The following is a 16,866-nucleotide window of genomic DNA, read 5'->3' as shown; positions in this document are numbered from 1 at the left end:
CCTTAATGTACCTAGAGTTATTTCCCCTGATTGATAGTATTGTACCACTGCTGTATGATTGATAGTATTGTACCACTGCTGTATAATGTTCCTGAAAGTGGATTTGTAGATTGTAGATGTTAATCAGGATGGCCTGTGTTTTGTTTAGAGTTTCAGATTTTTCTAACAATTTTTAAATATTTTCAATGGAGAAAGGCTTGTATTTATTTTATTTTAAACAAACGTTTTCTGTGATGCAAAGAAGTTTGTGTTTATCTTGTTTTTCTGTAGGAGAAGTTCCAAAAGTTGCTGGAAATAAATGAAAAGTTTGGTGCTGCAATTGACTTGATAAGTCCCACACGAGAGCTTGTAAGGGAGGGACGTATCACCAAGATTTCTGCGAGAGGTGGGGAGAGGCTAGACCGTTATGTATTCTTGGTAAGTATCTTCTCTCATTAAAGTCATATTTCACAGTTCAAGTCTCACTGAAATCTTTATGTCACTCAAAAAAGTTCAAATTGATTAAAAAATATTTTCTGACAGTATCTTGTGCCCCTTCTAAAATATAGTCACATCACAGTTTGTTGAATGTAAGGTCACACTTTCGATAGAATGTATCATGTTGTCAAAATAGATTGATTTTTTCAAAGATGAAAAGCTTTTTGCACTTCCAACCAAATCAAAATTAGATGAAGCTACAATGACTCATTTATCCCCATACCCTTCTCCACCACTCCTGAAAAAATGTTCTAAGCTAATGTTTCCCAAGGGATGGACAATAAACAGCGGTTTTCAATTTAAGCCTTACAGCAATATGATACTATGACTTTGAAGGATATGGCAATATAAATATGGTTAAATGTCAGTTTCATTTTTTTCAATTGACAATTATAGTTGTTACTTTCAATATTTAATTGATTTGTAGAAATACAAGCACCACCAAACTGGGCCTGGTGACAGCTATTTGATTTGATTTTGTTTTGTGTTTGGGTTTTATTCACATTTCTTTGGCCCGAAGGAGTCTTCACGTACATTGGAGATTTATTGATTACCAAGTTTGTACAACTTAAAGAAATATTGCCCATTGCCCATTACTAGGTTTCTGTGGTTAGAGAGAACGGGCACCGGTGTGATAAAACAGCCCTCAACACCATACGGCTGACAGTGTTACTGGCAAAAACCACTGATTGCATCAATTAACAAGAGGTTTTTTGGCAATTTAAAATCTAGTTTTGTGATGCTAGCAAAGGAAAGATGATGTGTGGGAGACATTCCATCTTCATCATTGTCATCATCACTGTCATCATCACTGTCATCATCATTGTCATCATCACATTAATTCTAATGTTGACATTACAGTTCAACGACCTCATGTTGATTTGCTGTGAGCAAATACTTGGAAGTTTTCGCATCAAAGCCCAGTTGGACATGGAAGGATTAGAGGTTAGTACATTGTCACAATGTCTAGGTCATTACAATCATGGTCATCATTAAACACCATTATCAAGGTCATCATTACCACAATATTACCACTATCATCAATGTCACAACTATCACTTTGTAAACACCATTTTCAAGGTCACCATTACCACCATTGTCAAGACCATTTTTGTTGCATTACCATCAGCTTTACCCTGCATGTTGCAATGTTTAATTTTTATTTAGATACTAAGAATTAAGTTATATATATATATCAAACGAAAATTCTATTTTCTGTTATTCCAATTGCTGTGTAGTAGTGTGGCTAAGGATTCTTTTTTATTTCAGTTTGATAAATAAGTAAAAAGCAGGATTGTAGAGATGTCAGTTACACACTTCAACATATAAAATCCTAGTTTATACAGCGGTAGCTGCATCTTGTTAGTTATCACAAACCCATGTCCTGAAATATTGTGGAATGTCATGTGAGAATCATGTGACTTTATAGTCACATGGGTCTATAGAATGTCATGTGACAGTCGTTTGATTCTATATCAGAATGCTATCACCACAGTATATGTTGTAGTTAGAACAGTGTTATATATGTACAGTAGTAAAAACCAACAAGATGTATATATGTTGTTGATTCACTTTCGTTTCTTTTTTGGTGTATTTTGTTTTGCATGATGCACCTTTTTGTTGTTTTATTTTGTTTATTTGCGTTGTAGATAATGGATCGGACTGACAAGTGTGTACGCTGGGTAGGTGTTAGTCTGTACAATACTTGTTACACTTCAGATTTATCTGATATTATCTTATTGGCATACCAGGCAAACATGTAAAACCATGTAGATACAAAACATAAAAATATGTCACAAACAAGATAACTGACTTTATCATTAAAAAGGAAGATAAATTAGATGGTATATTATAATAACATGTCATTTTTTTCTTGCAAAAAATACTTCTATAGAATTTTTGTCTAAAAATATCTCCTTGTGTCCAGGAAACAGTGGAAAAGAAAAAATCCTATTAAACACTTATTTCTTGTGAAAACTGATGTTAATTAGTTCAACAGATCATTCCTATTAACCACTTTAATTACATTACACAAAGAAGTTCCCCTGGCTGTTCTGAAACATAATGATTAAAACAAGAGCTCCTGAAGGAGATTGTAATAATAATCTAAACGCAATCAAAGTCAATCAGAAATTATTTTTGGCTCTACTTTAGTAAATCAGCAGTTTTACATTTTTTGCTTGCTGTCAGTTTTGTGTATTACACAACTTTCCATAAATTTATATAATATGCATTTCATTTGCTGCAATTTTTTTTCTCTTTAAAAGTTTTAACTGGATTCTATACACGTCAAATCAGCATTTTAGTCAGGCAAGCAAATGCGACATCATTATTTAATCTAACACAGACAAGAGGCCCATAGGGCCTTGGATAAATCCCACAAGTCAATGTGACATCAGTACTTAGTCTAACACAGAAAAGGGGGCCATAGGGCCTGGTGTACATACTAACATCAATGAGAAGTCACTTCTTAGTCTAACGCAGACAAGAGGTCCATAGGGCCTGGGATACATCCCACAAGTCAATGTGACATTATTTTTCAATTGAACACAGACAGGAGGCCCATAGGGCCTGGTGTACATCCTGTAAGTCAATGTGACCTTGTTACTTAGTCTTACACAGAAAAGAGGCCCAGAGGGCCTGGGATACATCCCACAAGTCAATGTGACATCATTACTTAGTCTAACACAGAAAAGAGGTCCATAGGGCCTGGTGTACATACTTACATGAATATAAGGTCATTTCTTAGTCTATCACAGACAAGAGGCCCATAGGGCCTTGGGTACATCTCACAAGTCAATGTGACTTCATTATTTAGTCTAACACAGAAAAGAGGTCCATAGGGCCTGGTGTACATACTAAAATGAATATAAGGTCATTTCTTAGTTTATCACAGACAAGAGGCCCATAGGGCCCTGTGTACATCCTGTAAGTCAATGTGACATTGTTACTTAGTCTTACACAGAAAAGAGGCCCATAGGGCCTGGGATACATCCCACAAGTCAATGTGATATCATTACTTAGTCTAACACAGAAAAGAGGTCCATAGGGCCTGGTTTACATACTAACATGAATATAAGGTCATTTCTTAGTCTATCACAGACAAGAGGCCCATAGGGCCTTGTGTACATCCTGTAAGTCAATGTGACATTGTTACTAAGTCTTACACAGAAAAGAGGCCCATAGGGCCTGGGATACATCCCACAAGTCAATGTGATATCATTACTTAGTCTAACACAGAAAAGAGGTCCATAGGGCCTGGTTTACATACTAATATGAATATAAGATCATTTCTTAGTCTATCACAGACAAGAGGCCCATAGGGCCTTGGGTACATCCTACAAGTCAATGTGATATCATTATTTAGTCTAACACAGAAAAGAGACCCATAGGGCCTGGTGTACATCCTACAAGTCAATGTGACATCAAGTCAATGTGACATTGTTAGTCTTAACACAGACAAGAGACCCATAGGCCTTCCCACAAGTCAATGTGATATCATTAAGTCTAACACAGAAAAGAGGTACATACTAGAATATAAGATCATTTCTTATAGGGCCTTGGGTACATCCTACAAGTCAATGTGATATCATTATTTAGTCTAACACAGAAAAGAGACCCATAGGGCCTGGTGTACATCCTACAAGTCAATGTGACATCATTATTTAGTCTTAACACAGACAAGAGACCCATAGGCCTTGGGCAAATCCTACAAGTCAATGTGACATTGTTATTTAGTCTAACACAGACAAGAGACCCATAGGGCCTGGGGTACATCCTACAAGTCAATGTGACATCATTATTTAGTCTAACACAGACAAGAGACCCATAGGGCCTGGGGTACATCCTACAAGTCAATGTGACATCATTATTTAGTCTAACACAGACAAGAGACCCATAGGGCCTGGGGTACATCCTACAAGACAATGTGACATCATTATTTATTCTAACACAGACAAGAGACCCATAGGGCCTGGGTTACATCCTACAAGTCAATGTGACATCATTATTTATTCTAACACAGACAAGAGACCCATGGGGCTTGGGGTACATCCTACAAGTCAATGTGAAGTCATTTTTTGTAAAAAGAGGCTTGTTAGTATATGTATATTGAATTCATCTACCCACATCAACTTAATATGAATTGTGCAGAGGAAATTTCTATGTGAATATAACAAAGTACGAACTTGTGCATTTGAAAATGTTTTTTTTAAGTACTGTATCTGTGGATTAATATGACCAACATTTAAAAGGTGTTTGTAATACTTTATCTTTTTAACAGATACTGGAGGGAGAAAACATTGACATTCCAAATACATTTTATGTAAAAAGTCGACAGAAGATTATCCAATTCCTTGACGAGTAAGTAAAGACGATATCTTTTGTAAGAAAAAAAAAATAACCTGCTTTAGCTCTGATAAAAACATTACAAATTGCTTTAATTTACTGATTTGTAAGTGAGACATGTTAAGTAATAACTTGGGCTCACTTTTATCCTGCAGTAGGCTGTGGGAGCCAAAATGTTCTTTCTTATTCAAAATGAAAAGCAGGCTTATTAAAAGCCAAATAAATAGTATTTGTTTATAATTTTGCTTAAAAAGCAATATGCAGGTATCTAGTTACATGTATTGAATAAAAAAAAGACTTTAAAAAAATAATAATCTACTGTCAAACCTTTCAATAAAGGCCACACATCTACTGTCAAACCTTTCTATAAAGACCACAAATCTACTGTCAAACCTTTCTATAAAGACCACAAATCTACTGTTAAACCTTTCTATAAAGACCACAAATCTACTGTTAAACCTTTCAATAAAGGCCACACATCTACTGTCAAACCTTTCTATAAAGACCACAAATCTACTGTTAAACCTTTCTATAAAGGCCACACATCTACTGTCAAACCTTTCTATAAAGACCACAAATCTACTGTCAAACCTTTCTATAAAGGCAACACATCTACTGTCAAACCTTTCTATAAAGACCACACATCTACTGTCAAACCTTTCTATAAAGGCCACACATCTACTGTCAAACCTTTCTATAAAGACCACAAATCTACTGTTAAACCTTTCTATAAAGGCCACACATCTACTGTCAAACCTTTCTATAAAGGCCACACATCTACTGTCAAACCTTTCTATAAAGACCACACATCTACTGTTAAACCTTTCTATAAAGGCCACACATCTAAAGTCAAACCTTTCTATAAAGACCACAAATCTACTGTTAAACCTTTCTATAAAGGCCACACATCTAAAGTCAAACATTTCTATAAAGACCACTCATCTACTGTCAAACCTTTCTATAAAGACCACTCATCTACTGTCAAACCTTTCTGTAAAGGCCACTCATCTACTGTCAAACCTTTCTATAAAGACCACCCATCTACTGTCAAACCTTTCTATAAAGACCACTCATCTACAGTCAAACCTTTCTATAAAGGCCTCTCATGAAAACAGAGAATATTGGCCTTTGTTGGCAGATGGTCTTGATATAGAGAATTGATAAGGAATCGTAAATGCTTGTTCTATAGAGGTGGTTAAGTGTTTAATTGTGCTAGCATTTGAAATTTCTGTCTCCAGGAATCCTGCTGGCGAACTGATGGGCTGGTGCGAGGTAAGTACTTACTAATATATACAGTGTAAATTTATTTTAGACAACTTTTACTTTACTAATTATGTAAAGTTTATACATTGTTATAAAAATCAGCAGGAAAAAATAAATTTTCATTTGTGTTTTTCTTTATTATACATAAATTAGGTGTAAGTTTTTCAATATTTCTAGTGTGATATATACAATCATATTTCCTATGTTGAAATATGTCACTTAGGTTTACTTGTAATTACAGTATTTTTATTTTTTCCAACAGTCAATGAAAGAGACGCTAAAGGATTACCGCCACAGGAGACAGTCTCTGAGGGGCCATGAGGACCACTTAAGGGACAGTGGGGTATGTACCTGGCTAAGGTTCTCATAATGTTCTAAGGGAAAGCAATTTTCAAGATTCTAGATTTAATTTAATACATGTATAATGGTTTTATGATGAACAGAAAGTGTTTTAGGACTAAGAAAGTAATCAGATTTCCTACTTAAGTAAATTTTTATGGTTTTCAATCTAATAAACACTCTCTGTGCTTACAAAACAAGAAAGATGCGCATAATATAACTGTTTACAAGAAAAAAATTCCACATGAAATAGGTTGAGGCTTTGGCAGGAGGAGACACAATTGAAAAAAAAAATTTAGCCAAGTTTACTCTTAAGAAATAAATTTTTGTTTTAGCTGAGGAGTAGAGATTCCAACTCTTTTTATTCGGATATATCCAGAACGAGCAGTTCTAGATCTGATACCTCCAGATATTCCAGTATTAGGTCTTCTACTGAACACAGTAGGCACTCTGCTTCTCGCGAAATACTGCGAAATGACAGGAGAAATTCCTCTGAAATCAGAAAAAGTAGAAATAGGAAATCTACTCCTTCTGAGATAGTTAAGGTACCAGTCATGTACCGTGTGATATGTATTAAGTCCTTATACATTTATTTCTATATTTGTACAAAGTATTACACATTATATGTATATGGCATTAGTACAATATATCGATAATAGTATATGGTATGTTTTTAAGATATCAAAAAACAATATATAGTATTAATACATTATATCGACAAATAATCTATAGTATGTCATATAATATGTCAGCAAACAATATGTAATACAGTCTGTCAGCAAACAATATGTAATACAGTCTGTCAGCAAACAATATGTAATACAGTCGGTCAGCAAACAATATGTAATACAGTCTGTCAACAAACAATATGTAATACAGTCTGTCAACAAACAATATGTAATACAGTCTGTCAGCAAACAATATGTAATACAGTCTGTCAGCAAACAATATGTAATACAGTCTGTCAGCAAACAATATGTAATACAGTCTGTCAACAAACAATATGTAATACAGTCGGTCAACAAACAATATGTAATACAGTCTGTCAACAAACAATATGTAATACAGTCTATCAACAAACAATATGTAATACAGTCTGTCAACAAACAATATGTAATACAGTCTATCAACAAACAATATGTAATACAACATGTCAACAAACAATATGTAATACAGTCTGTCAACAAACAACAAACAATATGTAATACAAAATGTCAACAAACAATATGTAATACAGTCTGTCAACAAACAATATGTAATTTGTTTTAAACAATATGTAATACAGTCTATCAACAAACAATATGTAATACAACATCAAACAAATGTAATACAATATGTAACAAACAATATGTAATACAATGTCAACAAACAATATGTAATACAGTCTGTCAACAAACAATATGTAATACAGTCTATCAACAAACAATATGTAATACAACATGTCAACAAACAATATGTAATACAGTCTGTCAACAAACAATATGTAATACAATATGTCAACAAACAATATGTAATACAACATGTCAACAAACAATATGTAATACAGTCTTTATACATGTATTTCTATATTATGTAATACAAAGTCTTACACATTATATGTATAGCAATATGTAATACAATATATCAACAAACAATATGTAATACAGTCTATCAAAAACAATATATAATATGTAATACAGTCTATCAACAAACAATATGTAATACAACATGTCAACAAACAATATGTAATACAGTCTGTCAACAAACAATATGTAATACAGTCTATCAACAAACAATATGTAATACAACATGTCAACAAACAATATGTAATACAGTCTGTCAACAAACAATATGTAATACAATATGTCAACAAACAATATGTAATACAGTCTATCAACAAACAATATGTAATACAGTCTGTCAGCAAACAATATGTAATACAATATGTCAACAAACAATATGTAATACAACATGTCAACAAACAATATGTAATACAGTCTGTCAACAAACAATATGTAATACAGTCTATCAACAAACAATATGTAATACAACATGTCAACAAACAATATGTAATACAGTCTGTCAACAAACAATATGTAATACAGTCTGTCAACAAACAATATGTAATACAGTCGGTCAACAAACAATATGTAATACAGTCTGTCAACAAACAATATGTAATACAGTCTGTCAACAAACAATATGTAATACAGTCTGTCAACAAACAATATGTAATACAGTCTGTCAACAAACAATATGTAATACAGTCTGTCAACAAACAATATGTAATACAGTCTGTCAACAAACAATATGTAATACAGTCTGTCAACAAACAATATGTAATACAGTCTGTCAGCAAACAATATGTAATACAGTCTGTCAACAAACAATATGTAATACAATATGTCAGCAAACAATATGTAATACAGTCTGTCAGCAAACAATATGTAATACAGTCTGTCAACAAACAATATGTAATACAGTCTTTCAGCAAACAATATGTAATACAGTTGGTCAACAAACAATATGTAATACAATGTCATACAATATGTCAACAAACAATATGTAATACAACATGCCAACAAACACAATCTACACTTAGAGTCCAGAGGTGGGCTTATTACAGAACAATGATATAGAATTTTTTGTAAATTTTTCAAAACAGCAGTAAAGATGAATGGGTTTATACCAGGCATGGACTTATTCACAGACATATACACTGTATATATTATACAATAATCATGTACAGATGTATGTGTGGTATAACTTTCAATTATTACTCTTATAAGTAAAATCAGATGTACCCATGGCAGTGGGAGTGGGACTTCCACAGCTGAGGCTCTGAACTCCAGCATGAACATACAATTTTATTTATGACATTATATTGATAAGCTCTTTATCAGCAGATTTCTAAAGAATGTTTATGTCTTTAAAATATTCATGTAAGTTATTCATTAGGCTGTGGAAGGAATGATTATTTTTATGTTACAAAGTTATAATAAAATGTGAATTCAAATTATATACAATATGTATTTATATTAAGTACAAAATTACCGTTTTACTTTAAAATGAAAACTTGGTGATTTAGTTCTCTAAATTACAAGATATTAACATTTTTTTTAAAATAAAAGTCATCTTTTTTTAAAGCTTAATTGTAGAATGTCCGTTCAGAGTGAGTTAAAGAAAGTGCCGAAGGTAAAAAGGACCTTCTACACAATGTCTGTCACTAAACAGTATAATGGATCCCTCAGGACTATACCTTACTTCTATACATTTACCCATTTTTCCTCCTTCACTTGGCTAATATGGTAATATCTTTATCTATCCTACAGCATCAGAGAGATATGGCAGTCTTATATCATATTGCTTTTGTTGATGCCTTTCACAAATCTATCAAAAATTCAAAACAACCTTTCCAAACACATTGCATCTCTCTCTATGTATGATAATATCAAATTCCTATAATTCTTTTCCTCCTTGCAGTATTGAAAATTACTAAGTTGTCTTGAGAATATCATCTTCCATCTGTCTCCTAAAAAAGCAATGTATGACTGCAAGCAGTTACAATATCAAAATGTGTTTCTAGTCTTAAACAAAGGTTCTGGTTAAAGTTTAATATTTGTAAGTAACTATAAGTAATGATATCAATAAATTGGATTGCTTGTTTTAATTTAATAGTTTCACATACAATTAATATAACTATTATTTCTAAGGTTTACTTTAAAATCCAAGGGTTCAAACTTTTGCCTGGCTTGATGTATAGTCATTATATTTCAACAAAAACTTTAACCTATCTGAAAAATTTTCTCTCTGTACTTGACGGAAATATATGAAGTCTTTTGCTTTCGAGAATGTGTGTGTACAATCAAGGTACATGTATTGGTAAAAATAAGTAGAAATTAATTCTAAAGTTAATGTATGGCTACACTTTCATGTCAAAGTATCACCTTAATTATTTCTTTATTTATTTATGCGGACGTAGTAATGAATATGGATTTAGCAATGAATTTGGACGTAGTAATTTATATGGACGTAGTAATTTATATGGACGTAGTGATTTATATGGACGTAGTAATTTATATGGATGTAGTAAAGCATCAAAACGGAAAATAATAAAACCTAACCTCCAAAAAACAATTCATTTCGGAAATTTTGAAAACAATTTTGTGCAAGAAAATGGAGAATTTTTAATATCTGTTTGAATTCTGTATTTAGGTGTAGATTAGGTGGTAAGAATATAATTCTATCACTAAATATATCCCCCACTTTCCAGGGAAAATTAACAGGAATATTCATTAGCAATTGTTCATCAAGGGAGACAACTCTTAACTATTACAATAGCTGATTAACTTATGACTTAATTCAATCATTTTCATAAATTTTGTATTTCAGCTTCCAGAAATGGAGATTGGAAAGTTAGCACCAAAGTGGATTAAAGACGACGAAGTTACTATGTGTATGCAGTGCACAAACTCCTTCACAGCATTCCGACGGCGACATCATTGCCGTGCATGTGGCATCGTAAGTTATAATTCCATAACATTACCTACTGTGCCATCGACAATCTAGGTCAAACTTAAATACCTCTTTAGATATTTGAATTTTTATGAAACAACAAAAGCAAAAATATCTTTTGAGATATAAAATCTTTCAAGTAGGGAGTAAAACTTTGAATTTGTGAAGGGGTGACTCTATTTAACCTTTGACCTTACAGGTGGTGTGTAGTAAATGTTCTGGTAAGAAGGTGCCGCTGGCCTATGACAACTTCAGGTATAACCGTGTCTGTGACAAGTGCTATACAGTACTGAAGAATGGAGTGGATGAGGAGGAAGTGCCAGAAAAACAAACAACAGGTTCAACACGTCGACGGGTGTTACAGGTAATTTGGATGAAATCTATACCAGCACAGAGTATATAACAATTTAAAATCTTTTTTGGTTTTTAGGTCATCTGACCCGAAGGGTCCGATGACCTATAGTCATCATGCTTCGTCCGTCGTCGTCCGCCGTGCGCCGTCCGTAAACTTTTCATTCAAACGACTTCTTCTCAATAATTGGAAGGCCCAGGCAACTAATATTTGGCCTGTAGCTTGCTTTGATGAAGCCCTATCAAGTTTGTTAAAAAGAATGACCTTGACCTTCATTCAAGGTCACAGGGGTTTCTTCTCAATAACTGGAGGGCCCAGGCAACTAATATTTAGCCTGTAGCTTGCTTTGATGAAACCCTACCAAGTTTGTTCAAATGAATGACCTTGACCTTCATTCAAGGTCACAGGGGTCAAATGTCTTTAAATCTTCAAAGGACTTCTTCTCAGTAATCAAAAGGCCCAGGCAACTAAAATAAGGCCTGTAGCATGCTGGGATGAAGGACTACCAAGTTTGTTCAAATGAATGACCTTGACCCACTTTAAAGGTCACAGGGGTCAAATATGTTAAAATCTTTAAACAACTTCTTCTCAATACCAAAAGGCTCAGATTGCTGATATTGTGCCTGTGGCATGCTGGGATGAAGGGCTATCAAGTTTGTTTAAATGAATGACCTTGAACAACTTTCAAGGTCACAGGGGTCAAATATGTCAAAATCTTTAAATAACTTCTTCTCAAATACTAGAAGGCCTAGGGGGCTAATACTTGGCCCATAGCATGCTGGCATGGAGCCCTACAAAGTTTGTTCAAATGAATGACCTTGGCCCACTTTCAAGGTCACAGGGGTCAAATATGTTAAAATATACAAAGGACTTCATCTCAATAAGCAAAAGTCTATGAGTGCCGATATTGGGTCTGTAGCATGCTGGGAGGAAAGGCTACCAAGTTTATTCAAATGAATGACCTCAACCCACTTTCAAGGTCACAGGGGTCAAATATGTTAAAATATACAAACGACTTCTTCTCAACAAGCAAAAGTCCATGAGTGCTGATATTGGGCCTGTAAGATGCTTGGAGGAGAGGCTACCAAGTTTGTTCAAATGAATGACCTCAACCCACTTTCTAGGTTTGGCTTGCTTTTTGTCAGATGACCGTTAAGGCCCATGGGCCTCTTGTTATAATTTCTGGTGTTGTTTTAAGATGTTTTATTTACACTGATATGATTTGTTTTATTACATTTTTGCCAGTGTAAAATAGGAATTAATCATTTTGATAAAAACTTACATTAACATTACTGATGATAAAACTTTCATAGTTTTCTTAGAGAAGTACTTTTGAAGCGATTACTTGTTCCTGGAAGCATACACAAACAAGCTCCACTGAAGTGTACGCACACAAGCTCCATTGAAGTATACACAAACAAGCTCCATTGATGTATATACAAACAAGCTCCATTGAAGCATACACACACAAACTCCATTGAAGTGTACACAAACAAGCTCCATTGAAGTATACACAAACAAGCTCCATTGAAGTGTACACAGACAAACTCCATTGAAGTATACACAAACAAGCTACACAAACAAGCTCCATTGAAGTGTACAAAAACAAGCTCCATTGAAGTGTACACAAACAAGCTCCATTGAAGTGTACACAAACAAGCTCCATTGAAGTGTACACAAACAAGCTCCATTGAAGTGTACACAGACAAACTCCATTGAAGTGTACACAAACAAGCTCCATTGAAGTGTACACAAACAAGCTCCATTGATCTATACAAAAGCAAGCTGGAGGAGCACAAACTCCATTGAAGTGTACAAAAATAAAACCCATCAAAGCACAAGAGAAAATAGGAAGCATGCGTTAATTATCTTGTCTGTATATACCTCCACTAAAACCTATAGATAAAGCTTTGAAGCACACATAAGTGCACTGAAACATGCATATAAAGATATTGTATTTTGTTAAAAGATCTTCTTTTTTCCCTAAACAGAAGAAAGCCAGTGATCCTTCGGTACTTTCCAGTTATCTTCAGGTCAGCACTGACCGCGGCAAGAGTTGGACTAAGCGTTGGGTTGTCGTCCAGTCTGACTATGTTCTCTACTGCTTCAAGGCACACCAGGTAAAACCGTCATACCCAGCAGTCATATGATCTTTGTTTACCATACCTATGTAATGAAATCTGTAGATATGTGATTAAAACAATTATATTTTAATGTGTTTTATATTAAGAACTATAAGAGCTATTCCATAATTTACAGATGAATACTGAAAGGTCAGAGTCAAAGGTCAATGTCACATTTATTGATTAGACTTGAGAAAGAAATTCATTGGCTGAAGATCAAATGTCAAGGTCATTAAAAATGTTGTGATGTGTTTCTCAAAGCAAGAAATTTGATACGAAAAATACACACAATTTTCAATACAAATCAAGTGAGATTAATGATAATGAAGACATCACTCAAATTACAGGAGCAAGTGACATTTTAGAAGACGGAGCATATATGCATATACAATTTTTATACATACCGTAAATATTTGCGTATAGTGCGCACTCGCGTATAGTGCGCAGGTACTTTTTGGAGATCAGATTTTAAAAAAAAAAAATCTACAGAAAAATTAATTGACTGGTCACTGCGACGAAACATTTGATGTGGTCTGATCCATTGATAATTAGGAAACCACAATGAGCGTGACCCTAACACATGTAATTACCTTAAGTAAACAAATTTACCCAGGTGACCTAACAAGCAGGAAAGGCTTGGCTGATTGTATAATTAACGGTTAATGACAGTTAACACATTGTGTATGAGGAGACTGATGACACCCGGCTTGGGCTGAACGCGTACTACTGGTCAGAAAATGATGTTGTTTTAACTGTCTGAACAAAAAGCAGGTGGTTTGTTCAGTATAGGCATGATCTTTCATGGTATCTGTACCCACCGCAGTATCCGAAGGTATTTAATGATAGATTGTTTACACCGACTTCGACATGGGGAAACTGTGAACGCCATTTGACTACACCGAGAGACTGGAGTTTCGTGCCGCCGGTTGCAACTTCGACATTCCAGAGTGAAATATCAAGGCACGGAAGAGAGAAAAGACCATCTAAAGTCCCAACCACTGACCAGAAGGGCTGACATAGGTGCGACAGCGAAACACCCAGAGATGGAGAGAGAGAGCTGTTCAACTTTGTTATTTTTGATACATGTTTTAACAGACAGTGACCTATGACCTTTGTTTATCTTTCCTAGGATGTGTGTGCACTTTTCTCAATCCCACTGCCTGGTTATACTGTGGAGGTGAATGACACAGACTCTGCTGACAAAGAGAAGGGATTTAAACTATACCACAAAAACCAGCAGGGACAGATCCATCATTTCTTGGCAGGGGAGCAGAGCCATCGAGACAAGTAAATTATTTCTAAATATGTTGTCAACAAAACCTTCACCACAACTTGTAAGCCTACAACATAGTTCTGATCCACTATCACCACAAGAAAGAATTCAGATCCAATGACATAGTTCAGATCCACCGTCCCAGTAACACAACATTGTTCAGATCCACAGTCACCAGTAACACAACAATGTTCAGATCCACAGTCACCAGTAAAACAACAATGTTCAGATCCACAGTCACCAGTAACACAACATTGTTCAGATCCGCAGTCACAAGTAACACAGCATTGTTCAGATCCACAGTCACCAGTAACACAACAATGTTCAGATCCACAGTCACCAGTAACACAACATTGTTCAGATCCACAGTCACCAGTAACACAGCATTGTTCAGATCCACAGTCACCAGTAACACAGCATTGTTCAGATCCACAGTCACCAGTAACACAGCATTGATCAGATCCACAGTCACCAGTAACACAGCATTGTTCAGATCCACCATCACCAGTTACACAGCATTGTTCAGGTCCACCATCACCACAAGAAAGAGTTCAGATCCATTGACATACTTCAGATCCACCGTCTCAGTAACACGACATAGTTCTGATCCATTGATATAGTTTAGATCCACTGTCACCAGTTACATAGTATTGTTCAGGTCCACCATCACCACAAGAAAGAGTTCAGATCCATTGACATACTTCAGATCCACCGTCTCAGTAACACGACATAGTTCCGATCCATTGACATAGTTTAGATCCACTGTCACCAGTTACACAGTATTGTTCAGGTCCACCATCACCACAAAAAAGAGTTCAGATCCAATGACATAGTTCAGATCCATTGACATAGTTCAGATCCACCGTCCCAGTAACACGACATAGTTCAGATCCACTGTCACCAGTTACACAGCATTGTTCAGGTCCACCATCACCTCACCACAAGAAAGAGTTCAGATCCAATGACATAGTTCAGATCCATTGACATAGTTCAGATCCACCGTCCCGGTAACAAATCATAGATTTCACACAAGGTTCATTTTTGTCACTAGTGGCTCCTTTTCAATATTGAGAATAAGAAAAACAAAACGGCTGGCAGGTGGCCATCTTGTATTAAAACTGGTTAAGTTTGTGATCACTTTCTCTTGAAATTTACAGGAAGGATCTTTATGAAAGTTCATGAATGTTTCCAAAAGTACTGAAAGGATCTTTCTCAAATTTCCCATGTAGTTTCCATTGGTCCTCTTGGTCTCTAGTGGTCTCAGTAAATTTTGAGTGAGACTAAGTTAACAAAATGGATGACAGGTGGCCATCTTGAAGATTTATCATACATTTATTTGCAGGTTTGTGTGAAGTCTAGTTGTGCTTTTTAGATGGAGGTCTTTTTTTATATTTATTAGAAGAATCTTTCATTGACAGTGAAATTTTAAAATTTGATAAATCTTAATGTCACAGTTTCCGACATGACAGATACAAAAAAGATATTAATGTTGAAATATGAAAAAAAAAAAAAAAATGAAAAGAAGTTGAGGACATATCAACTTCAAAGTAGATGAATATAAAAAAAAGTGTTAAAAAGAATAACATGTCTAGGTTTCAACACCATTATACCATAACCTTCACAGACTTAATCATACCCATTCAGCTATCACAACTGTTATATAAAATCAGTCTGTACTATTAAAAAAGGACCTAATTTGTGGTTAACAAAACATGTCATTTTTGTTGACTTAATTGTAAACAATTGTCACGTGCAGAGAGAATATATGGTTATGTACATGGAGTGAATTACCAACCTGGAGTCCATATAATGTATTGTAGTTAAAGGATTAATACCTATATATACATTGATATGCCATTAGTTTTACATATCTTTAAAATTTTATCATATATTCTTTGTATTTCTTACCATTTCCAAATTAATTTCTCTTACTTCGTTCATGGATCATTTTTAATGAAATTTTGTGCAGTCAAGGAGAATTGTTTCCTGTTTCTACTCATAATATTTCAATTGTTTTCTGTTGTTTACATACTAGTCAAATTTTCAGTATTCTTATGGGCAAGAAAAGTGTTTGAACAACATTTTTGACTCGATACATTACTTTCCTCATTGTGACACAGTGTATGACAATGGAAATATTTTATTTACAACATGCAATTTTCCGGATGCCATTTTGACATCATTATGGTAAACGTACA

The 16,866-nt window shown here is 34.6% G+C and overlaps 1 protein-coding gene across 1 annotated transcript in view; it reads left to right on the top strand.

Annotated features, from left to right (window-relative positions):
- LOC132561178 (FYVE, RhoGEF and PH domain-containing protein 4-like) overlaps window positions 1–16,866 on the top strand; it is a 70,303-nt gene that overhangs the window by 50,247 nt on the left and 3,190 nt on the right. The window contains exons 11-21 of the mRNA XM_060225904.1: window positions 271–417; window positions 1,339–1,422; window positions 2,127–2,159; window positions 4,760–4,839; window positions 6,063–6,096; window positions 6,350–6,430; window positions 9,553–9,600; window positions 10,798–10,926; window positions 11,120–11,284; window positions 13,264–13,392; window positions 14,525–14,682. Of these exons, the coding sequence (XP_060081887.1) occupies window positions 271–417; window positions 1,339–1,422; window positions 2,127–2,159; window positions 4,760–4,839; window positions 6,063–6,096; window positions 6,350–6,430; window positions 9,553–9,600; window positions 10,798–10,926; window positions 11,120–11,284; window positions 13,264–13,392; window positions 14,525–14,682 (1,088 nt within the window). The remainder of the gene's footprint in view (window positions 1–270; window positions 418–1,338; window positions 1,423–2,126; window positions 2,160–4,759; window positions 4,840–6,062; window positions 6,097–6,349; window positions 6,431–9,552; window positions 9,601–10,797; window positions 10,927–11,119; window positions 11,285–13,263; window positions 13,393–14,524; window positions 14,683–16,866) is intronic.

This window comes from Ylistrum balloti, unplaced genomic scaffold (assembly GCF_031769215.1).
Source record: "Ylistrum balloti isolate Yb309-2 unplaced genomic scaffold, AGI_CSIRO_Ybal_v1 Utg371166, whole genome shotgun sequence".
Taxonomy (NCBI): Eukaryota; Metazoa; Mollusca; class Bivalvia; order Pectinida; family Pectinidae; genus Ylistrum; species Ylistrum balloti.
This window is presented reverse-complemented; position numbering and strand designations above follow the sequence as displayed.